Genomic DNA, 25,879 nt, shown 5'->3' with positions numbered 1-25,879 from the left:
CTAGGCAGTCAGATGACCATAGGCTGTATATGTATTCTCTCCAGGAGGTGAAGCAGACTTAGATTACCACCCAAAAAGCTCACCTCATCAAGCACTCTGTCAATTTCCTAAAGATCAATAGGTTAAAACTCTTTCCAAAATGTTACAAGATGTCACCCTCAAGACTTTAGAGTCTGTCCAATCAATTCCAAACAAATGCAGTGATTTTAACTGCAAAAATCTCACAGTAACCCATTAATAGATCTTTCCACTTGCACTTCCCTAAAAGAAACTGAGTCATTTTAAAAAGGATTGTCAGATAGTTCTTTATGGAACAATAAGGATAAAGAAGTAACTCTGCTTCACTTCTTTGAATATAGCTGAAATGTGGGCTTAAGCCGCTATCTAACTAGACTCATACTAGAAATCAAAATTGAGCTATTTACATTTTTTTTCTCTTCTGACAGATTAAGTACTCTGAAATAGAAATCAGATGTGACAGGATGCCCCCCCCATCACACACACACACACACACACACACACACACACACACACACACACAGGCACATGATGACCTAAACAGGTCCACGGAAGCCATGATATCCTAAGCCTCCTCAGAACTAACCCAGGGATGAAGTGCTGAAATCACACAGGATAAACAGCTTTGATATATCAATCATTACCCTAAGGCAGTGATGGCAAACCTTTTTTGGCTCATGTGCCAAAAGCGGGGCGCAGGGGGTCGTGCACGGGCATGCGACACCAATAATGCAATGCATGATCCCTCCCAGCGCGCATGACAGGCGCTCCCCCTCCCATTTTTTGCATGGCTTTTTTGCCCTCCCCAGGCTCCAGAGGCTTTAGAGGAGCCTGGGGAGGGTGAAAACAGCCACCCATGCCCCCCCGGAGGCGGGTCGTTTTTTGTCCTCTGGAGCCTTCAGAGAAGGCTCTGGAAGGCCCCTGAAGGCTCCAGAGGCTTAAATTGGGCCTACAAGCAAACCGGAAGTCCGTTCCCGAACTTCCCGTCTGCACATAGGGCTGGGGTTTTTTTGAGCTCTGGAGGCTTCAGGGAAGCTCCTGAAACCTCCGAAGGGCCTCCAGGGGTAGCAGAGACTGTTTTCGTCCTCCACAGTCTCCTATAAAGCCTCTGGAGCATGGGGAAGGTGACAAATGGCCTCAAAAAGGCTAGAGTCAGCTGGCACACGCTGGCCAGCTGACAGGGCAGCGTCTCGCGTGACAAATGGTTCCACGTGCCACCTGTGGCATGTGTGCCATAGGTTCGCCATCCCAGCCCTAAGGTAACACTGACAGCTCAGGCTAGGATGCCACTGTGCAGATGGGAGTGTGCTTTAACAGTAGCATCTCTATCTTGTTCCTGTATCTCAACTGCTATAGAAAATGGAGAGATTTATAGATAATACATCTGTGATCTTTTTAAAACAACACATATCTTTGAAAGCTATTAACCAGTCCAGGTTCAATAATATAATGGGTGTCGGAATGCGTGGGTAATTACAAGTTTGAGATATGAGCCACTGGTAACAATGCCTATCTTGTTCTCCCATATTTATAATCTACTGTCTAAATAAGGTTATGATCAGAGTAACTAAAGAAAATGTTTGTCTATTCCATATGTCAAAGTAAATTATTAGGATAAACTAGGAAGAGGATGGAGAGTAGGAAATAAATATACAATATGTAAACCAGAAATACACATTGAATTTTGCTGAACCCAAACTGAATCAGACCACTCTACAGAAACTATATGCCTTTACAAATGAAGAAAGACTGCCATCACAGCTTACAGAACAGGATGTAGATTTTCTTGAAGCATCTCATATTATTTGATTATCTTGAAGGATTCCAGAAATGCATTTTAGATAGTGTCACATTATAGAGTCAAGTAGTTTCCATGTCAAAGAGAAAAGGATTTCTTTCTGACATCCTTGTCCTGTCTGCTGTCCTGGTCGTCTACCTAAGTATCCACCTGCCAGCCAGCATACTGCTCCTTTCACTCTCTCATCTTGACCCAAATGATCTTCAGAGTGAGAGGCAATGCTCTGAATGCTGTAACAATTGTTTGGCTTGCAGCTGCATAAATGGCTACCATGATGACCTCACTCATGATATTAACACTGAAGACCTCATTCTGAAGCATTGAATCCAGGAAGCAGTGATGGAACTGCAGTCATTGAGTAACAGGCAATGCAATATATAGCATGAGAACCTGGTATCAATCCAATGTTGTTTTCTATTCATTCCTGTTAAGCTACCTCTTTCTGCAGCCTTGCTGACAGAACTATAACACAAGGGTTCTTTAATAAGAGTTCTGTTTTAACACTTTTTAGAAATATGCCCCTTCAATTTTCCTTCCTTATATATCTAATAAATCCCTACACTTACCCACCATTCAACTTTTAATTAAGTGGTAAATGTTACAATACATATTCTTTTCATACAAACTGCCTGCCAAACATAAGAGTCGTATCTGTGTGGTTCAAAATCCCACACATCTTTCAAAACCAAAAATCAAACCAAAACTATACTGTATCCAACTATTTCAAATTTGGTAAAATATATCTCCAAATAAGAGCCAATGTGCCTGCAAAAGTAAAGTTGTAACTTCTTTGTATGTAATTAATTTATACAGCTTCACCACCCAAACTTCCATACCTATTTGCTGCCTCTTGGCTTCTTCCTGGTAACAAGGTCTCCTAAATTTTCAATTTGTTCTGATGTACATTTAAAAGTAAATCATTGTGCATACGTGTGGATTTTTCATTATAATTAATGGGAGATATAAAGTTTTGGTTTCAATATGACCCTAACAAATTGATTGGCCTCTGAACTTGACCAAATCAAACTATATCCTGAATTAAAATCACATGCTTATTTTAAGTCAATTTCACGTTATTGATGAACCTCTTGTTTTATAGTAATATTAGGACTGAATCAAGAGTTTTCATAACCATAACAATAAGATTCTACTTATTCTACTTTTACACACTGATCAATATAGTTCTGATCGTTCTTTCCTTTCCTAGCAGAGATGGCATTACACAAGCAAGTTTCCCTAAGCTTTTTTCAGTAGTATTCAGGAGATAAGCCATTACTACAATCTACTAGTGTAATTTCCTTCTTTGGATAGTCAACTTTGCTCACTGTTGCCGCCTTTCTCCAAGCAGGAGACAAGGTGATGGATAAATTAAGGGCAATTATAATCATAAAGGGAATAGCAACAACAAAGCATCAATAAAAACTAGGAAGGAGAAATCTTAACTAGGTGATAGAATTCAGCTACAAAGTTGAAAATCTGTTGCAATCATTCCTTCTCATTTATTGACCTTACAAATATCAACTTTCCCAAATGACTAAGCTAAATAACAGGCAACAATTATAAAGGTTGCAAGTTAGTAGCAGCTGCAAAATGTTTTGCACTGTTAAGAAGAGATGCTTTGGAACCCTAAGAATACATCAGCTGTCCGCAACATGTTAAGGCAGCTGCGTCTTTCTACAGGATCTGTGGCTGCTCACTGCTTTAATGAATTGCAGTCAGGTGTTGTGTCTGTATTCACACATGTGCCAAAGTATATTCTGAGTACTTATTCTGAGTTAAATCCGAAACACTGCACAATTCTGCTATCCAATTTATTTTGAAGTTTTTTTTAATGTATGTAAAAATGTTTTAATTCCTTAAAATGGAGAAGATTCTATGAGCAGTGAGGCAGAAATAAGTCAAAGCCCATGAATAAGATCATCAATGAGTCTGCAATTCAAATTTGATAGACCTGCTAAAAAAATTTCTAGCTTGGGCTTTTTCTAGAAAAAAAACTAGAAACAAAAGTAATCCAGTATTAAAACAAATGTAAAAGTAATTAGCCTTGATTATGAAACAAAAAAAAATGAAACTAGTTAATCTGGTCAAGTAACATTTAGAAGTTTGGTTTCTAAATATTATTATTAGGAGAGCAGAAAAGCATTTACATTTTCTCAAAATGGCATCTTTATGCATACAGCATTGCTATTCAGACAGAGACAGAAAATGCAGACTGTTGGCATGGATTGATTAATCAAATTATATTATTCTTATATTAAATCTGTTTTCCATAATCAGTGGGCTCCATGTAAGAGGTCATTATAAACATTTAAACTCCTAAACAGTTTGGGATGGGATACTCTGAAGAAAGTGTCAGGCTTTCTTAAAAATTGGAACTTTGAGAATGCTTTTGCCCCGGACTCTGATTAATTTTAGATGCTATTTGGAACCCTGACATTAAGCTGAATAATATTTTGTTTTTTTTTTTTTCCCCTTAAAATACTTTCTGTTTTTTTCTCCTTCTTCACCAGTACCCCAAACTTCGGGGTAAATTGGAACTTTGAGAAATGTTCATTGTAAAAGCTGACAAGCTAGTAAAATAATTCCATGAGAAATTTCCCGATAAGCCAAAGCCCCCACCTCCCGGGGGGGAAGAGGTGGTTAGTTATACTTTCCCCTACATTATTCTCTTTATAGGATATGCTTTTCTTCTGAGGGGAGGCCACCTATCATGCCTGCAGCCATCTTTTCTTTTGGCTCTTTGACCTGCTACACTTTCTGTTATTCTACTATGTATTTTCTATTGTGGGAAAATGGGAGGGGGGATTGTACAGAGTTAGATGATATGTTGCCATAACAAAATTCTTTCTAGAAAGACAAGGTCATCCTTTATCTTTGCACCTATGCACCTGTCCAGAACTGGATGGGTGGAACTGCCAGCATGGCAGTGGAAGATTGGGCCATGTGATGGACTTGTGGGCAAGATCTTGAACTTTCAACTGCGTGGGAAGCTTTCAGATTCCAAATGTGCCAACATGGCTTTCTTAATAAATTGGAACTTTGAGAAATGCTTTGCCTTGGACTCTAATTTAATTTGGATGCTATTTGGAACCCTGACATAAAGCTTTCTTCTTGATCCACTTCTGTACATAGTAACATCTGAGATTCTCTTCCTGATGCCCTGATAATGGTGATATCCAGACAAAAAAGATTCCCAGATGCAGCACTTTGGTCCTGGGATGCTGCTAAAAAAAGATACAGGATCCAACTAGAGTCAGCACGTTCTTCTGCAATCATGATCAATATTCCAGATCTCATTTGCCATAGAATATACATACATGGTATTAAATTGCTAAGACAAAAACATTGGTTAAGTGACAGAAAATATAGAAGAGTTGTTATTCTGATTATCTCAAAATCTTTAAGGATACACATTTTTAAAAAACTGTAATGTATGTACTGTTCCCATAAAAGAAATGTACAATTGTAACTAACTACAACAAGAAACATGTTTACTGCAAGAACAGCCATTTCCTTGTAATATCTCTGGAGACATGATTCAAGGAACCAATGAAATCTTGCCTATTGATATAAACAAGATAGGGAATAAAGCTGAAGTCAGATGCAGTTATCCTATTGTGCAGAAAATAAAGTTCTGTCCATGTCAAATTGTATATATCGCTAAGAAATCATATTGGTATAAAGTGTGAAAAATAAATAAACATGCTCCTTGAACATAGTTATAGATCTAGAAAGCAACACTACCTCAGCCAATTTTCTGGATTATTTTTCTACATAATTTCTTCAGAACCCTCATAAATCAGGCTGAGGAACCTGATAACAGTCCAGAGTTCAGATCAGTTTCTCCATCTACCCAGGAAGACTAGATGATGTTGGGGCAAGTTAAACAAATTGAAACCATACCCTCTGCTAGCACACTTCTCACCTCCATGATCAGGAGCCACCATTCTCTATTTCTCTCATGGACAGAAAATAATGCTTTGGGCATATAAGATGAACTCGAGAGCTCATTCAAATAAAGTAGAGAACTGGTGAACACAGCTGCAAACTGTCCTACTTGTTACCTTATTAGGAAAAGCATGGCACTTGCTTTTCCTAACAAGGGATTGCCCCCTGGCAATCCAAGTGGAATACCTGCAAGCGTGGCTGTCAATTTCAGCCACACTATACCTTTCTCTTTTGTGGCAAGGTATCATCTCTACTATAACAACATAAATTGCTATGAGATTACTCAGAAAACAAAGAAGAGTTTAATTTATGTTTTAAGATAAATTACATAATTGCGAAAATGCTCAAGAAATACAAAAGGTCGAAATACAAAGATAAAAGTATATATACAGATATCTGTATATTTCAGCTAAAACCTTTCACCACTGACACAAATCAACTTAGCTAGAAATCTCAGAAAACCATTAATTTTGAAAGTTCACAGTACAGAAAAGGAATGTGTTCAAGAAGACAAGGAGCCAAGAATATAGTACCAAGTCTATAGGCTATTTAATTACAGCAATGGACTAATCAAACCAAACTGCCGTTTATCTATATGAAGTGTAACAGCTGTGAGATAGATATCCAGCATATTATAGGAAACAATTGAAGATAATATGCAGAATATATTTGGCAAGCCCTATCCAAAACCACAACCTTCTATGGATAGTTAGAGTTTGGTAGGGTTATAATAAGGAGGCTTGACAGTGGATTTTTTTCCTGAAATGATTTGCTTACGTAAATCATTTGCGTATTCTGTTATTTCCTTTACACGTCACTCAACTGTTTAGCCATTATGAATTTTATTTTCTTAACTGACTTGAAAGAACTGTCTGACAGGGTTTTTTTTTTTAGTATGTTTTATATTCTGAAAATAGGTTCTATACATTTGAATCTATTTCCGTATATCTGAACAAGATTTATATTTATCAGGGTTTTTTTTTTGCTCTATCCCAAAATTGTTATTCTGCTTTCTTATACTTGTACTGTATCATTCACAGCTGAAATAATATTTGAATCATTTATATTTGAAAGAAAATAAAACAATAAAACACAAAAAGTAACTAAAGAAATAAATTAACAAACAGAACAATTGTTCTATTAAAATATTTGCTACACAAAAACAAACTCTGGCATAGAAAAGAAAATCTTGGGACTTTCTAGAGAGGGCAGACAAAGACAAGCACCACTGATAAACCCTCCACTGTGGACATAGGAATTTTTTTGAAATTAACAGCAATACATCAAAGCCATGAAAAAGGGGTTTCAAGCTAAGCCTGATTCCAGGAATTTTCTTAGAGACAATATTGTTAATACTTTGGCAACAATATTGAAATTGTTTGCCACTTCGTCTTTTGGCACAAGGAAGGAAATGTATTTAAGCTCCCAAATAGGATGAGGAAGGGGGGTGGTATTCCAAAATTTGAAAACAGTTTCAAGCAATATAGTTGTCATCAATTATACCTTTCAAATGATATTCAAAGGCAGTCCCATACACAATAGGCTACAGGTAGTCTTCAACTTGCAACCACAAGTTGAGCCCAAAATGTCTGTGCTAAGCATGACAGTTCTATTGTTAAGCATTTTGCCCCATTTTACAACCTTTCTTGCCACAGTTGTTAAATGAATCACTGCAGTTGTTAACTTAGTAACATGGTTGTTAAGTGAATCTGGCTTCTCCCTTGACTTTGGTTATTAGGTTACAAAAGGTGATAACATGACCACTGGACACCATCACATATACATGCCAGTTGCCAAGCATCTGAATTTTGATCACAGGACTACTGAGATACTGCAATCATTATGTGAAAACTGATCGTAAGTCATTTTTTTTCAATGCACTTAACTTCTAACGGTCACCAAACCAATGATTACAAGTCAAGGACTCCCTGTACAAGTCGAGCACTCCCCATAAGCTGACATTTATGTTAACTACTATACAACATAACCTTTTCAGGTATTTTTGGTAACAAATAAAGAAAATGTATTTGTACATTTTAACATGTTAAATATTAAGTAATCCAGAATAGATTTTGAGTAAGCACGCAGAGTCATACCACAAGACATTTATACACATACTACTCCCCGAAAATAAAACAGGGTCTTATTTTATTTTGATCCCTGAAATAAGCACTTGGCCTTATTTTCGGGAAGGTCTTATTATTTTTGAGATGCAGGAGATGGCGAGCATGGTTACCTCATGGTTGTTGCTGTGTTGCAATATTTTCGGGGAGGGCTTATTTTAGCGCATGCACTCAAAAGCTCAATTGGGCTTATTATCCGGGAAGGTCTTATTTTCAGGGAAACAGGGTAAGCCAGAGAAAAGAAGGACTGAGAGAGACATGGTATCAGTATTCCAGTATTTGAGGTGCTGCCACAAAAGAAGGGGGGAGGTCAACTTATTTCTAAAGCACCAGAAGGCAAGACAAGAAACAATAGATGGAAACTAAGCAAGGAGAGAAGCAACCTGAAATTAAGGAGAAATTTCCTAATAGTAAGGACAATTAACCAGTGGAACAGCTTGCCTTCAGAAGTTGAGAGTGCTTCATCACTGGAGGTTTTTAAGAAGACACTGGAGAGCCACTTGCTCAAATTGTATAGGGACTCCTGCTTGACCAAGGGGTTGGACTAGAAGACCCTCAAGGTCCCATCCAGCTTCGCAATACAAAAACTAATAAGTCAAGATCATAAATGTGTTTTCCAACAGAGTGTTAACATCACTGTGAAATAATAATCTTCATTACAATAAAGAACAGAAAAATATGAAGTTTAAAACTGTAAAAGTCCAAAAATCTATATATTTCTGTTAGTTATTTTAACTGCAGTTTGGGTTTCTTTCAAGACTGAGGCAGATGGACATACCATATTTTTGGAGTATAAAACGCACCTTTTTCCCTCAAAAGAGAGGCTGAAAATCTGGGTATGTCTTATACACTGAATACAGCATTTTTTTGCTTCCTGAAACTCTGCCCCCTTCACCAAAATGACCTTAGCTTTTAGAAGGCTTTCAGAGAGCTCCTGGGGCTGGGGAGGGCAGAAATGAGTGAAAAACGAGCCATTTTTTGCCCTGCCAGTCCGCAACAGCACTCTATAAGCTTCCTAAAGGCTATCCATGCCCTTTTTTTGACAAAAAACGGGCCTATTTTCCTGAAAAATAGGCAGCTTTTTGCTCATTTTTGCCACCCCCTACCCCCCAGGAGCATTCTACAAGCCTCCTAAGGGCTATTCATGCTCTTTTTTTAAAAAAATGGGCCCGTTTTCACAAAAAACGGGGCATTTTTGGGAGGTTTGCAGTGCAAAAACTTTTTTTTAATTTTCCTCTTCAAAACCTTGCTGCATCTTATACTCCAGTGCGTCTTATACTCTGAAAAATACGGTAATTTCAAATTGTAGGCCATCTGCCTCTGATTCCAAGAGTATCTTATTAGAAGGCAACTGCTTGCTTCATTTGAAGTCCATTATCCTATATAGAGAAAACCAAAATACTTAAATCATTTTGTCTAAATGAAGGTCAGAAAACTTCTTTGATTTAAATCATGAATTGTATTAATCCTAATCCTAACATACTATTAGAATAAAACAATTAAAATTTGGCATAAACATCCCTATGGATGATTTGTTTTAAACTTTTTTAAATTAAAGTTTTATTCTAGAAGTTATTAGTAATTTAGTATACTTATTAGATAGACAATGTTCCACTACCAAGTTTGTAGTAACCTTACCGGTTTTTATTCATTAATCGGCTATATGATATCTTAACCAACCTGATGGTCTTCAGATATCATCCAGTATGATTTGAAAGGCTCTTCTTAAACAAGAATTCACCATTCAGTATCTATCTTGTTGTCATAGAGTATGAACATTCATTTTTAATCTTTTAATTTAAAAGTCACGATTGTTACATAAGATGTACAGCACACATATAAAAGTTAAGACTTTGTATGCATCAAGTCTAACAAGGATTCCTATTTCCTACCCATATTTTATGACACATATCATCACTTTGAAATCCAGGGCACTCAAAAATAAAGTGTGAGCAAATATTCTTTTCCACTTAAAAGACTGAGCACATCTACTTTCAACAGCAAAAAAGTAGCAAGTATAGTAGAAGTGTGACATTTCCACAAATGCTTGAAAATATATCATTTATTACAGAATATTTTACATCAACTTTTTCCAATCTGACACATTCTAGCTCACGCTTAACTACAGCATCTATCACAAGCTAACAAGAGCATTGCCATGCTGCCTATTAAAGATGGAAGATATTGCCCAACATCTGGAAGAAACACAACTGTGAATTTAATTTAGCTTTTTCTGAACAATGTAACATCTTCACACCATACTTCGCTATTAAACAAATATACATTCAATATTCACTATTTCTCAATATTTTGCCTTGATCTGCTAGAATACTTAGGACAAATTCCATAGCACCAAATACATCTATCTGCCTATATCTAAATCCTTTATCTTTGGTTTAGCTATTACATTCAATATTTTAGTAAAATATACAGCATGACTACTGCAGCACATCTAATTTCAATGCTAACACATGTTATGTAGATCATGTAAAACATATTGTGTTCAAACTAATCAGAACTAAAGCCAATGCATTAATTAAATAATATCTATATTGCATAGATATTCCAGGGACATGTTTCAGTGTGTGCATGAACTGTTACCTCATATAATATGCATTCCAAGGAAGAATTTAATATTTTGTTAACCACCTTAAGTCAAAGACTCAAAATATATTTATTACACTTTTACAAAGTAAAGTCTTCATAAAGTATATTATCAAAAAGCTAAATAATAACATTATTAAAGCTATGAAAAGGTCTGTTCCTGTTTCTATTTCACTATCTGTCAAAATATTAAATGCATAAGATCTCATAGTTCAAATAATGTTTTCTGAGAGATACAATACTTTTTTGCCCTGTAACTAAGGTACTTTTAAACATATTACATTCATATGTGAAGCTTTTTCTCTGAAAGGTTCAAGCAGCATATGCAGCACTCCCTTCTCCAATATTTCACAATGATACTATGAATTACATTGTACAACTAGAACTACCACTAAGTTTTATGATTGAACGGCTATTTAACCTGGGTTTTTAACAACACATGCCAAGTTCAAACAATAAAACAACCCAGTTCTGACTGATACATATACTTAAAGGATTATTCCAACCTCTGAAAATTGTTTCTTATCATCTTAACACTTTGCACAAGGGAAAACAAGCACACACATCCAGGCTTTTTTGACAAGTAGAAAAGGTGTTCGCAGATCAACTCACTCTTTAATTTGGCTTCAACATTCACAGAGCACTAGACTAAGTACAACTTTAGCTAGAATTTTTAAAAATAAAATATTTCTAAAACCGATGAGTTCCATCATTGCCCTCAGAAGCATAATCCAACATTTAGAGGATACCTACTTTCAGCCTTCAAAGCCCAAAGAGCATCTGCGCTGCCTTAAGAGGAATGATGTCAAAACTTTGCAAAGTACTCCCCACCCCCATAAAATGAGAAAATAAAACGGGGAAAAAACCCGAAGCAAATCCGACTCATCCCTTTAGCTTTTTGAATCCCCGCGTAAGGTGCCCGGCTGAGCTAAACGACGGCAATAACTTTGCCTCCGCAAAACCAAGAGAAATCCTCCTATTTCCGAGGTAATCACGTCCATTCGGAAACGACCAGAGTAGGACCCTGTATCAACGGGCAGAGGGGAATAAAACAGGCGAGGAAACGCCTTGTTGACAACCACGGTGTGCCCGAGGTTGCTACACCACCCGGCCGACCCCTTGCTAGGGATGAGCAAAGAGCCGGAAGACCCGTCCCCCTTGTGCCTCCTTCTCACCCACCCACCGCCCCCAGCAGTGCTGGCAAAAGGCGCTCCCCTCCCTCCTCTTCGGCGCGTTACCTTGCGGACCCCCTTGTAAATGTAGAAGTAAAGCTCCCGGCCCACATTGAAGCAGAGCCGGTCCCCATTGCCACTCTGGTCGTTGACGTTGACGAAGGAGACGCGAACGGGATTGGAGCCCTGCGAATTGAAAGGCACCCGGTTGGGCCGGCTGTACTCCGAGTGGCTCAGGAGCTTGTAGAGCCCCTCGCGGGTGGTAAACTGGGTCTTAATCTCGTTCATCTCCTTCCCTCCTCCCTCCGCCGCCATCTTGGAAAGGAGCATTCATCGTCTTCCAGTACCCGGATGAAAGGCCAGCGCGCAGACGCAGCAAAGAGGGAAACTGTCTCTCCTGGTCTGAAAGCGCATGAAGGGAAGCTGGGCGAAACGTTCGTGCCATGAAGTGGGAGGAGCGAAGCCTTCCCCTGTTTACCGCTATGTTGCGCATGCGTCGGCTCGGCCTGGTGCAACGGGATGAGGTGGAAAAGATTAAAAGCGACGAGCTTTCTGAGTGAAGGAAGTGATGGAAAGATTAAGAGGGAGATGAGCTTTCGGAGTGAGCATGCGCCGAAGGGGAAACTACTTCCTAGTGCTTTTGCGTTGGAATTTTGTATTTGATAAGAGGAAAGTTGCAGCAAGCGCTCCATAGGTACCTCTGGACGAAAATAATGCAGATTAACTGCGGATTTATATTTGGAAAACATTGCACATCTTTTTCGTTGCTCAATTCGTACTATATTCTTCCTTACTGTATTACTGTGATTGTATAACAGCTGTTATAGCCAATGTTCAACTTTTGGTTACTCAATCTTCACAGAGAAATAACATATATTCTGTACCTTTATTGCTTCTTAACTCCCAAGAATGTGGAAGATTTTCTGTATAAATGCATTTATGAATACAATGGAAAGTTACCACACGTCTGTTAAGATGCCAGAGTTTTGTAAATGTAAATCACTGGGATTTTTTCCACCCTTAGTATAATACATAAGGTGTACAGTTCAATTGAAAAACAATTTTTAGGGGGAAATAAATTAGCAGGTGGCTGCATAAGTGTTCACAGCCTCTTATAAGAAGGAATGTGGCTGTGTTCAGAATTAATCACTTTCAAACTGATGTTAAATAATAACTGTCATCAATTAAAGTGATACTGATCAAGCCCATATAAAGTTCAGCTGTTGTAGTAGGATTTTTCTTGACATTCACAGAATTGCCTCTTCCAACAAAAGCCATGGTCTAAAAACAGCTTACAAATCATCAAAGTTATCTTACTGTGGAAAAATATGAGGAGGATATAAAAATTTCCCAAGGCATTGGCTATATCATGCAACCAGTGGTGGGATTCAAATAATTTAACAACCAGTTTGCTCAGGGTCAGGTTGGCCATCATGGGAGGTGTGGCCATCCCCATCCTCCAGCTCCACCATACATGTGGGATGAGCCTCCTGCGATGGCTAACCTGACCCTGGGTGAACCCGTTGTTAAATTACACACACACCGATATCAAAGTGGATCATGGGCACTGTGCTGCAATGGAGAAATGGGAAATGGAGCGGCCAGCATGAGGGAAGGAGAGAAGCAGGGAAAGAGGGAAAGTGGTTCTTCCTGAGTGAGTCCCTTCGGGAAAAGGGCAGCATATAAATGTAATAAATCAAATCAATTAAATCAATTCCTTCCCTCATTCCCATTTCTCCATTGCAGTGCCGCAGAGCTTATACTACCCACCACCATTCAGATGCCCACGCTTCACCCAAGAATGGTGGTCAAAGAAAGAGGATTCCATCACATGCTGAATGCCATAATTAAACCATGGCTTCCTAAGATATCCTCTGTGTCACTGGATAAAGCAAGAAGGGAGGGACTCAAGGCAGCAAGCACCTCCACCCCCAACAAAGTGAAAGAAGAAACCTGCCCGTGTCTCCTGTCCACCCCCAAACAGTATGCTTCTAAAGGCCTCTGGTTTGATGCACCGCCCATTCTGCCTCTTCTTTTGCTTGCTCCCTCCCGTGCCTGCATTTTTTGGGGAAGCGAGGGCATCTGGATGGAAAGACGAGAGAAAGAGAGGCCCATGAGATCATTGGCACCTTTCCTCAGCAGCGTCTCAAACCAATGGAGGATGGGAAGATGGCTTCCAGCCTGCAGTGGTGGACTGTGGCACCATGTGAGCCCAGAGATACACAGGGAGAGCGAGAGAACGAGATGAGAGAGGGAGGGATAAATGGGCCACTGGGGAGTGTGGCTGACAGTTGGCTTCCAGTGCCAGAGAGGGTGGGGAAGAGAAGCGGCCGGGCTGCTGCTGCCTTTCATTGGTGTGTGTGGAGTGAGATGGGGCTCCTCTTGCCGTCTCTTCTCCCCCACTCGCCAGGCATGGCAGGGCTTCCTGGCCCGCACTTCAGCCAATTTCCCGAACTCTAGAAAAATTTCGCTACCGGTTCTACTGAACCGATGTGAACCTGCTGAATCTTACCACTGCATGCAACACAATTATTATCAACAGACTGTCACTTTGAGAAAATATGCCACAACAGTGATATTACCAAGAATTAAATGCCCCTTCAAAATGGAAGAAAAAATCAGAAGAAAACAGGTTCAGGAGGTTGCCAAGAGACTTACAGCAATGCTAAAGAAGCTGTAGGAATTTCTGGCAAATACCAGGTGTGTATTACATTGGCAACAATCTCCTGTATTTTTCATATATCTGGGGTAGGGTGGCAAGATGGAGTTTTGTCCACCCTGACCCTAAACCTTCATGTAAAACTACATCAAGTCTGACAAAAGCATGTGGAAAAATGTGTTGTTGGTTCGAGGAGACCAAGTTTGGCCATAAATCCAAAAAGTATGTTTAGTGAAAAAAACAATTTCAGCTGGAACTTTGGCTTTAATCAAGATGGAATTATGAACAATTCCAAAAAAACCAGTCAGTTTTGGCACAAAATCTTCAGGCATCTGCTAAAATGCTGAAGATGAAGAGGAATTTCAACTTTCAACACAATAATGACCCAAGCATACTGCCATGTCAAGAAAAGAATGGCTTCTCCAGAAGATCAAAGTTTTGGAATGGACCAGCCAGAGCCTGGACTGAAACCATCTGAAATCTGTAGGGTGAACTGAAGAAGTCCATGCACAGGAGATGCCCTCATCCCTGGCTGATTTGGAGCACTTTTTCAAAGAAAAGTGGACAAAGATTCCCAAGGCAAGATATGCCATGCTGATAGATTCTTACCAGAGGTGGGTTCCTACCGGTTTGCACCAGTTCAGTGGAACCGGTAGTGCAAATGGTGACTGGGTCTCTGAACTGGTAGGGATGGCATGCTCACCACGCCTCCAAACCAGTTCCCCAGTCTCCGCAACATCTTTTTTTAGCCTTTTTAATGTTCTGCACATCTGCAGACCTATTTATAGGCAACTGCACATGCACACCTACTGGCAGTAATGGCGGCATAAACCCACCCCTGGTTCTTACCCCAAAAGACTGAATGCTGTCATATAAATCAATGAATTAGTTTAAGGAAGTGTATCCTTATGCAACCATATTATTGTAAGGTTTTTAAAATTATTTGTCCCCTAAAGGTTTTCAGTTTGTTTTTCATTGAACTGTACAGCTTATATGTTATATTAAAGTGGAAAGAATGCTGAACTGATTTATCTTGGTCTGATTCTTTTACCACTCAAAAAACCTGGCATTTTAACAGAAGTATGTAGACCTGTGTTTCTCAACCTTGGCAACTTGAAGATGTCTGGGACTTCAACTCCCAGAATTCCCCAGCCAGCGAATGCTGGCTGGAGAATTCTGGGAGTTGAAGTCCCAGACATCTTCAAGTTGCCAAGGTTGAGAAACACTGATGTAGACTTTCCTCATTTATTGTACCTTGCAACAATTCCTTTTAGCTATTTTCCAGATACTTAATTGCATTAAGATTGTGTCTTAAAGACTTGGAAAATGATTACAGTATGGCTTTAGACAGCCAATTTCATTAAATGCAGAGAGAGAGATAAGCAAGTGAATGTATGTAAGGGCTACCATATCTGAACTGAAAAAAAATATTAAGTAATCACCAGACAGAAACAAAAGATAAAGAACTGTTTTATCTACTTCTATGTGATGATTATTGTATTTTTGAGGATTTGCAATCCACATATGGTAGCCATGTACATACTGTATATGATGCCTGAAATTTTAGAAATGGGTATATACTTTAATACAGTATTGCACTTTGCAATCAGATACATCTGGTCTCTATAATATTTTGCATTTTACACCTAAGCTACATAACCAGATATGCAAATATACTCAGGTTGTATGTTGCTAATTCATTTAAGAATGCAAATACTGTAATGTCAAAAAGTCTTCCCCAATTGTAATAAGGAACTATGTAAGGAACTACTTTCCAAAAAGTTGGAAAAACCATTAGCAGGTCTTCCTTTACTACAGCCTCCAAACCATTTTTTGAGACTGAATAAAACAATCTCTCTCAATTCAGTTTCAATATCACTTATTTTTAGCATTGTAAAATGTTACCTTCAAGATCTGGTGTATAAATATATTCTGTTTGAGCTCCCCCAAACAGCCTGTTTGTTGTGGTACAAAAATGTCCCACTTACCTAGCCATTTGCTGTGGGACTTTTGCCTCCATGGCTCTCTGTGCCAGAACATTTGGTAATGGGCCATTTTCTTTTTTCTTGGGTAGTTTGGTCAGGAAAATGTTAACCTAGTGCAACTTGAATGTGGGTTGTGGGCAGGGGTGGGTTTCTCACCCCGTTCCAACCGGTTCGGTTGGAACGAGGCCGGTGGCGTCCTCGCGCACGTGTGCGGCGTCCTCGCGCACGTGTGCGGTGTCCTCGCGCATGTGTGTGGCGTCCTCACGCGCGTGCGCGGCATCCACGTGCGCGGCGCACGCATGCGTACTAGCGTCTGTGCAATGCTCCAGCTGTTCCTGGAGGATCGCGCAGGCCCTGTATGCGTCCTGCGCATGCGTGGAAGCGCAGAATTCATCAAAACCGGGTAAGGAGCGGGCGCAGGCGCGCGGGCGCGCACAGGCGTGGGGGGGCCTTCGCCGTTCCCAGGAAGTTACTTACTTCCGGGTTCGGCGACCAACCAGTTCGCAGGGACCGCCGCGAACCGGTTGAAACCCACCCCTGGTTGGGGTCTTCAAGAGAGCAGCAATTCCAATGATAAGTAGTAGATAGTAGAAAGCAACACCAGTTGTGAAGAGCAGCCACATCTGTACACCATGTCTTCTATTTGGGCACCAATGTAGAAGACATACTGTATGTGGCCAAATTATTTGCTGTGGGGTTGTAGTCATTGTTGTAATCTATTTTGTTGGCTGTGACCAGGGGGGCCTTTGCCCAGGTTCGCCTGGTGCACCAGTTGCGGCCCTATCTGGACCGGGAGGCACTCCGAATGGTCACTCATGCCCTCATCACCTCAAGACTGGGTTACTGTAACGCACTCTACATGGGGCTGCCCCTGAAGAGTGTTCGAGACTGCAGCTGATCCAGAATGCAGCCGCGCGAGCGATAATGGGTGAACCTAGATACACCCATGTTACACCTATCCTCCGCGAGCTGCACTGGCTCCCCATTGGTCTCCGGAGCCGCTTCAAGGTGCTAGTAGTTACTTTTAAAGCCCTACATGGTATTGGACCTGGCTACCTGAGAGACCGCCTCCTGCCATTCATCTCCCAACAACCAATAAGATCGCACAGGTTGGGCCTCCTCCAGGTGCCATCGACCGGACAATGCTGGCTGGCAGCTCCCCGAGGGAGGGCCTTCTCTGTAGCTGCACCGGCCTTGTGGAACGAGCTACCCACAGAGATCCAGACCCTTACCACTCTCCCGGCCTTCCGTAAAGCGACCAAGACCTGGCTGTTCTGGCAGGCCTGGGGCTATTGATTAATATCCAGCCCCACTTGATTAAATTAATTTTAATAATTGTATTTTTAAAATGTTTATATGTTTTTACTTTTGTTGTGAGCCGCCCAGAGTCCCAAGGGAGTGGGCGGCATACAAATCTTATTAAAGTTGAAAGTTTGCACACTGTGAGAATGCATGAACCAAGCAGGGACCATTGCAAAAGTGAGCTGGTTTCAAAGCATCCAAATTGTAGTCACATGACTGGGGAAGGTAGTACAGGTCATAACTTTGAAGACAGGTCGTTAGTAACTTTTTCTGAGGCCATTGTAACTACAAACCATTGTTCAATGGTTGTAAGTCAAAAATTACCTGTATCAGCCTTCTTACTGAGCCCTTATGATATGTTGTGAGACAAATGGTTTTTATATCAGTATATTTTCTTCTCATCTCAAGAATTCGAAAAAAAATACCAATGTGTGGATGAGCCTATAAGTCTAGCTAGATCAGGGGTGTCAAACTCGTGGCCCATGGGCCAGAGCATCACACACTGGCCATGCCCACTCCCGGGTTTAGCAAAGGGGAGAAAAGTTGCCATACATCACTTGACAACAGTGTGTCGTCGTGAGTTTGACACCCCTGCTGTAGATTATAATGTCCTGAATGCCATATGAAAAATGTTAGAAAGTCATCAGCAGACCTTTATAGATCAGTATATAAGTAATTTGTCTGAGTTTAGTTTAACCAGTCACATTTAGAAATATTTCCAGCAAATCATAGCTGTGAAAAACAGCAGCTTGAATGACATCCAGAAGCCAATTGATACAGCTCACATAGCAGGGGTGACATATGCGTAGAGGGAGAAGTGCCTGTTACTGCTAGCACTATTGCATTTGAACCAGCTGTAGCTGCTGGCTGGTCTTCAAGAGCAGCCTTGTTTTCTTTTGTCTGATCCCCTAGCTTCATTTTTGCATTTTCACTGTTTTTGTTACAAATGGCACTTTTACGTTTTGTAATCATCTATAACTAGGTAAAGATTCCCCTCGCACATATGTGCTAGTCGTTTCTGACTCTAGGGGGCAGTGCACATCACCATTTCAAAGCCAAAGAGCCAGTGTTGTCCGAAGACATCTCCATAGTCATGTAGCTGGCATGACAAAACACTAAAGGCACACAGAATGCTGTTACTTTTCCACCAAAGGTGGTTCCTATTTTTCTGCTTGCATTTTTACATGCTTTCAAACTGCTAGGTTGGCAGAAGCTGGGACAAGTAATGGGACCTCACTCCATTATGTGGTGCTAGGAATTCGAACTGCCGGCCTTTCTGATCAACAAGCTCAGCGTCTTAGCCACTGAGCCACCGGGTTCCTCTCATCTATTTACTATCTTCCCTCAAACTGTGTAACAATGAGGATTTTTCTCCATGGAACCTACACCAAAATAACTTGACTTCAATTCTGGGTGGCTCATAGCAATTGTACAGAACCAAAATGGCATATAAAAAATGATAAAAGATAATAAAAAACAATAATGGCAATAAGAAAAACTAGGCATCACAACCAATCTCCAATGTACCTAGCACCACCATCTCCAGGCTCCAATCTCATCCTATCCCAGCATTTGGGAGAAGGAGTAGCCTTTAGCAGCCTTCCAGAAGGCCAAGAGACTGGGGACCTGCTGAAGAGAAGAGGGGAATACTAAGGGAAGAGAATTCCACCAGGTAAAGAGGCACCTTTCCTTCCTTCCCCTAGATGGCAACATTTAAGGGAGGGAACCTAGAGCAAATCTGCTCTTTCCAGGTTGGAACAACCCAGGGGTGGATTTCTGCCATTCTAACCTCTTCTATAGAAGAGGTTCCACAAATCTACAGTGCCGTTTAGAACCGGTTCCAGCTCTCTCCCCCTTCCCATCCACACATGATGAAGATGAAGAGGAGGAATTCTGGGAGTCGAAGTCCACAAGTCTTAAAGCTGTCAAGTTTGAACATCCCTGGTGTTTTTTTTCTAAAGGGTTAGGGGTGCAAGGGTCTTGTAACTTGACAGCTTTAAGACTTGTGTGCTTCAAATGGCAGAGTTTCCGAGCCAACATTTTGTTTGCTAAGCAAGAGCGTTGTTAAGTGAGTTTCACCACATTTTACAAGTTGGACACGCCTACCCAGTCACATGGCTGGCAAGCCATTCCCACCCGGTCACATGGCCGGCAAACCACTCCCACAAAGCAGGCCACACCTACAGAAGAGTTTCTAAAAAAGTTGAAACCCACCACTGGTACGACCGTGCAGATACACTCAGGAAGAGGTGATTGTGCAAATAACCTGGCTGTGTGATATGTAGAGCTTTAAAGAAGATAACCGGCACTCTTGAATTAAAACTGGAAAAAAACTGGGAGTCAGTGCAGGTCACATAATAGGGGTGTATAATGGGCAAACCAAGGGGCATCCCAAACCACATACACTCTTGCATTGTAGACCAGTTGTAACTTCCAAGTGATCTTCAAGGGCAGCCCCATGTACAGCATGTTGCAGTAGTGCAATCAGGAAGCGACCAAGGCATAAATGAACATGAGCAAGGCCTCCAGTCTAGAAATTGGTGTAATTGGTATTCCAGAATTACCTGTGGTCAGATGGATGGCCAAGAAATTTAATCAACCAATAAAATGAATCTTTGCAAAAGCTCCTTAGCCACAGCTATGATCTGCTCCTTGAGTAGGAGCAGTGAGTCTAGGAAGACACCAGCCCCCATGTAATGGTAGGTAGGAATTGACCTTAAGGACAGGAGAAGACCTCAACCAGGGCAATGGTCTGATAAGAGGCAGCTTATCCTGCAGCAGGAATGTGGGCATGGCAAACATCTCAGAAGGAACCCTTAGTTTCTTGGCCTGTAAAGCAAGAGGTGGGGGGAGAGATTTTTACTTTCAGACTATTCCCATAAGAAAAAAATGTGTCATGAGTTTAGATTGAGAGCAAACTATACATTAAAATAAAATTATTGGGAACAGTATGTGCACAACTCATACCATAATGTGCTTACCTATGATTTACTCAATCTAACATTCTTGGCCACCATTACAATATATATTTATAAAGATAAGCTCAGTTTCTGCATTCTTAAATGTAGTTTTCTTGAAAGTGTTTCCACTCAGCTTGGATTTGTATAGTTGGCTGCTCTGTGCTTCTGCTGTGACTAAACCAACTAGATGGGAAGGAATGCTTATACGTACACTATCTGGGTTAAATATATCTAAACAGCAATGAGACTATAATGTTAATAGTGGAGATGGGTGTGTGTGTGTGTGTGTGGGTGTGTGGGTGTGTGGGTGTGTGGGTGTGTGGGTGTGTGTGTGTGTGTGTTGAATTTTCCCTTCAGAATCTGAATGTACTGTTTTGGCGCCCTCTGCTGAATCTGTGTCAAACTGCAAGACGTTAACGCCTCTTTCTTTTTAAAAGAAATTTCGCTACAGTACAGTATTGACAGAGTTTAAGGGGCAAGATCTTCTCTTTTTCTGCTTTTCCATGTTTCACACCCCCTTTCCCTCTTTTTCCAGGTCTATAAATATGCAACAAGATTAAACGGGAACACAATTAAATGATAAAGAAGCCGTATAATTTTTTGCTGGATTAGCAAAACCATATGCATCATTTCGCACAGCAAGTCTTGAATGATGGAATTTATCTCATCATGATACGGTGATTACATAGTGAATATACATGTGGTGTTTCTGTCATACTCCATCTAATGATTAAACGGCTTGGGATTATAGAATACAAACCTGCAAGGGGCAAATAGGTACAAAACTCAAAATTGCACTTTTGCTTTGAATAATGTTCAGACTTTGACATATAAACCTGACGGCATCAGATTACCTGATGGATTTTGGTGGATTTGCAGCATTCATGGTTTTAAAACCTGTACCAAAGTTCTTACAAGGAATTTGTACAATATATGGTCTTTGGCCAGGAGGGATTCATCCAGTCCCACCAGAAGAAATTAAATGATAATTTAGACATAATTATTCAATATGGAGGGCTCCTGGAATGCAGTTGCACAGAAGAAAATAAATTTGGAGGGCAATATTTACAGCTGTTGAAGTTGCTATGAACTATAAGGCATTCGTGAGTTGGCTGAATTTGTTGCACATCTGTCTATAGCTTTTTAAGCCTTGTAAAGGATACTGGAAAAAAGCCACAAGCTACTTCAGGATGAAGTCCTTTTCCTGAAAGATGTAGTACTGCAAAATAGGCTGGGCTTAGATTTGTTACTAGTGGAACAAAGGGGAGGGGTCTATATGTACATGAATCAAAGCTGCTGTATGTTCCATGATGGCTTTGTTACCCAGCAACAGAAATTAGCTAAAAAATCTTCTACCCTGATAAGAAACAGGAGAACCTTTCAAGAAAACCAAAACACTTGGAGCATAGTTGACAGATTGGGACAAATGAAATATTTACTGCTTGTGGAAATGGTTAAGATTACCTGGAGCTTGCCAGGATGCTGTCTTCTTCAACGTGTCCCTTCCAGAGGTGGTATTCATCAGGTTCTGACCAGTTCTGGAGAACCAGTAGTGGAAATTTTGAGTAGTTCAGAGAACCAGTAAATACCACCTCTGACTGACCCCGCCCCCATTTATTCTCTGCCTCCCAAGTCCCAGCTGATCCGGAGGGAATGGGGATTTTGCAGTAACCTTCCCCTGCCATGTCCACCAAGCCATGCCCACCCAGCCAAGCCACGCCCACCAAACCACGCCCACCAAGCCAAGTCATGCCCACCAAGCCATGCCCAGAGAACCAGTAGTAAAAAAAATTGAATCCCACCACTGGTCCCTTAAATATCTGCAAGGCAGTGTTGCCATTATTCTCTTAGTTCTGCCCCAAGGAACACCCCCATGCAATTTCAGATGTTAACCTCTCACTTCCTTACTAAATATAAGAGTGGTTCAGTAAACAATTAATAGATTGCAAACCAAGTGGGGGATTTGTATTCTGGAATGTTAGGCTTCATTGTCAGCTTTTTAATAAAGGTGATGCTAGTATTTTTAGCATCCCATCCATGCTCCTTTTGAAGTTTAGAAAACATGTTTTTCCTTTTAGCCAAATCATTTCCTTTGATGTTCAAAAAGTAGCCTATTCAGAAAGTGTGTGTGTGTGTGTGTGTGTGTGTGTCTTTATTTTTATTTGCATTAGTTTTATATTTATTTCCAGTAAATAGCAATAGCAATAGCAGTTAGACATATACCGCTTCATAGGGCTTTCAGCCCTCTCTAAGCAGTTTACAGAGTCAGCATATTGCCCCCAACAATAATCCAGGCATGATTAGATAGCTAACCCTTGAATAAGTGCTGTTCTTCTTGCTATAGCCACAGCTAAAGCAAGAGCAATGTTAAAATACTAAAGACTGTATAAATGATTCATAAAATAGAGTCAACTTACCTACGTGAGGGGGGGGGAGAGAGAGGGAGGGAGGGAGGGGAGCATTCAAGAAATCTGTTACTCATCTGCAAATAGCTGGAAGCAGGTTCTCCACTCTTGAGAAACCGCCTGCTGCCATTAGATCTCACAGGGTTGGCCTCCTCCAGGTGCCATCTACCAGCCAATGCCATCTGGCTATTATCTGGGGGAGGGCCTTCTCTGTGGCAGCTCCGGCCCTCTGGAATGAACTCCCCGCAGGGATTCAGACCCTCACCTCTCTCCAGGCCTTCCGAAAAGCCGTCAAAACCTGGCTTTGCCGGCAGGCCTGGGGGTGATGAGTTCCCTCCCCTCTCGACATGTATAGTTGTGCGACTGTTGCCTATTTTTATTATTTGTATTTCGTTTTTATGTTCCCCTTTTCCCCCTTTTGAATTGTTCGCCGCCCTGAGTCCTCCTGGAGAAGGGCGGCATACAAATAATAAAATTCTATTCTATTCTATTCTTTAAAGTTCAGTTGTTAAGATCCGTGAAGATCCACTTGTCTTATATGAACATGTGAGGGACAGAACTGTTTGCATCATTTTAACAGATTAACAGAGTTGGAAGGGACCTTGCGGGTCATCTAGTCCAATGCCCTGCCCAAGCAGGAGATCCTACATCTGCCTCTACCTAGGATCGAACTCATAACCTCCTGATTGTGAGGCAAGAGCTCCACCTCTACGCCACATCATCGTGACCAGCATCTTGTCTTTTCTTTTTACCATACCTGTGGATGCCCCTGCCATGGCTCCTTTCAGATAGCTCAGGGACATTCACAGAGATGGAATAGGAGGCACTGGCATTGGTGCTTTAGACAAAATTAAAGGACATATTTTTAGATTCCTATCTTGGAAGAGAGTTTGCAGATTAGCCTTGGTGGATGTGAATTGACAACAGTAAAAGAACTAAATCAACCATGAAGAAATGAACAAACTAACATCCAAAGGTATCCGTATTTCTTTTGCTCCACTTTGGATCTACAATTCAATTTTCAGGATTCAATTCAGTCAGTTCGCTTTTCTACTGTGTGTCTGGGAGTGTTACAATGAATATTTCATTTTGCTGAAGAGGTTGACTTGGCACGGGTAAGATTACTTTTTTCTCGGATGGCTTGATCATCCTCAAGAAAAGCCAGTAGGAAGCCCAGACAATGGTGGAGAGACCTAAGAGCTGGTTAAACCAGCTGGCCCTCCCCCACTTTTTTTTAATCTCTCTCTGCCTCCTCCTTTTGTCTCTCTGCCACTGGGTATCAAATGAGTTCATGGACTGGAACTGTTCTTCATTAGTTCACAATATTTTAGGACATAATTGTGGAGTTTGCAGATCTTTTATGCAGCCTCCAAAGTTATACTCACCCCATTCTTCAACTGATAAAGCATCAGCTGGTTTATTAGGAAACAGATCACTTTTCCACGTTATTCTCAAAAGTAGGAAACCTGCCATTACAATCTTGATTACTAATACCCTTTCCTACATTGGGATTGTGGGAGAAGTGAAAAGTTTCATTTCTGTCCTTCCTGTCAGTATTTTCTTTGCAGATTCATTCTGCTGATAGATTTTAGGAAGGTCTTGGTTCTCAGAAGTGGTGGTATAGGAGAAAAAGTGGCAGAAGAGATGACTAGAGCATTGCTGAAAGAAAGTGGAGAGCAAATGTAATAAACCAAGGGTAAGATCCTTTATTAAGGGTTACCTTGTGGCAATAAAAGTATTTGCAAAACAATTTCCTGCTCTTATTGCAGATGGCCAGTAGACCTGTTCCAGGTGATCTGGTACATCTTAGATAAGGAGAGGCCTGAAGAACAGCCACAAGACTCCTGTAAAGAGTATTGAAAGCATCTGTCAATTATTATTGTTGTCATATAAACTAAAAAAGAAAACGTAAAAGAATATAAAAATAGTTAATATATGTAAATAAATACTAAAACAGACAGCCAAGCAGAAGCAGTATGCTCTGTTCCATATATGGGTAGAGCAGGTTGCCCTGATAAAAGCAAAAAAAACCATTTAATCTCTCCCCTTGTATAGCTGACAAAACTAGGAGAGCCCATGGCTTAGAGGTTAATACATCTGCCTAATATGTAAGCAGCCCAGGTTTGAATCCCAGAAGCATATGGCTAGTTGATGAGAGGTAAACAGATCTATACTAGTCTCCCTTTATTTCTTTGTTGGTAAATAAAGATTTAACACAAAAATAGCGACTGCCTGCAAAAGCTCCTGGATTGAGGCTGAAAGGCAAAAACGAAAGCAGCATGTTCCGTCCCATATTTAGATAGACCAGGTTGCCCTGATTAACAAAAATAACAATACTTAGACAGCCAACAAATCTAAAATATATGACTAACAAATTCTAGTACATTATTTAAAGTTTATAATATTATGGGAAATTTCATATCCATTTTCTAATCAAACATCACAAAATAAACATGGTACAGTGGCAAAAAAAAAGTAATTGCAATTCTACACTGTATCAACAGCAGTAGGGCCAAATCCAAGAGAAAGATTGATCCTGTATGCTGCATTAGTTGGACTGCTGGGTTTAGTTGAATACTGGATATGGTTAAAGTCACCTGAAGGCTGTCATGTGGAACAGAGACCAGCGTTCATCCAGAAGATAAAAATAATGGACTTAAAATACAAGGAAGCAAATTTTATCTGGAAATCTGAAAGAGAACTAGTAAATGCTCCTTGGCTGTAGATGTTTAGACAGTAACCAGATGGCTATCTATCTAGACTCCATAGCATACAATCCATATTCCGGGCACAGTATTGTATTAAATCATCTCCAAGTTATCTTACAACCCTTATATTTTATGATTAGAAGACAGCTTCAGAAGACATTGCTGTTTTCTATTATTAACCATGGGAAACAACCATA

At 40.5% G+C, this 25,879-nt stretch overlaps 1 protein-coding gene across 3 annotated transcripts in view; it reads right to left on the bottom strand.

The window, feature by feature from the left end:
- WDR20 (WD repeat domain 20) overlaps nucleotides 1–12,069 on the bottom strand; it is a 67,689-nt gene extending 55,620 nt beyond the window's left edge. Inside the window, exon 1 of one of the 3 annotated variants that reach the window (XM_032234500.1) lies at nucleotides 11,730–12,069. In XM_032234500.1, coding sequence (XP_032090391.1) covers nucleotides 11,730–11,993 — 264 coding nt within the window. In that variant the 5' untranslated portion in view covers nucleotides 11,994–12,069. The remainder of the gene's footprint in view (nucleotides 1–11,729) is intronic. The other 2 variants (XM_032234505.1, XM_032234512.1) reach the window with 2 other exon arrangements.
- Nucleotides 12,070–25,879: the final 13,810 nt, after the last annotated feature.

The sequence above is a fragment of the Thamnophis elegans genome, chromosome 1 (assembly GCF_009769535.1).
Source record: "Thamnophis elegans isolate rThaEle1 chromosome 1, rThaEle1.pri, whole genome shotgun sequence".
NCBI lineage: Eukaryota > Metazoa > Chordata > Lepidosauria > Squamata > Colubridae > Thamnophis > Thamnophis elegans.
The sequence above is the reverse complement of the archived record's forward strand: the minus strand, read 5'-3'. Positions and strand labels throughout refer to the sequence as shown.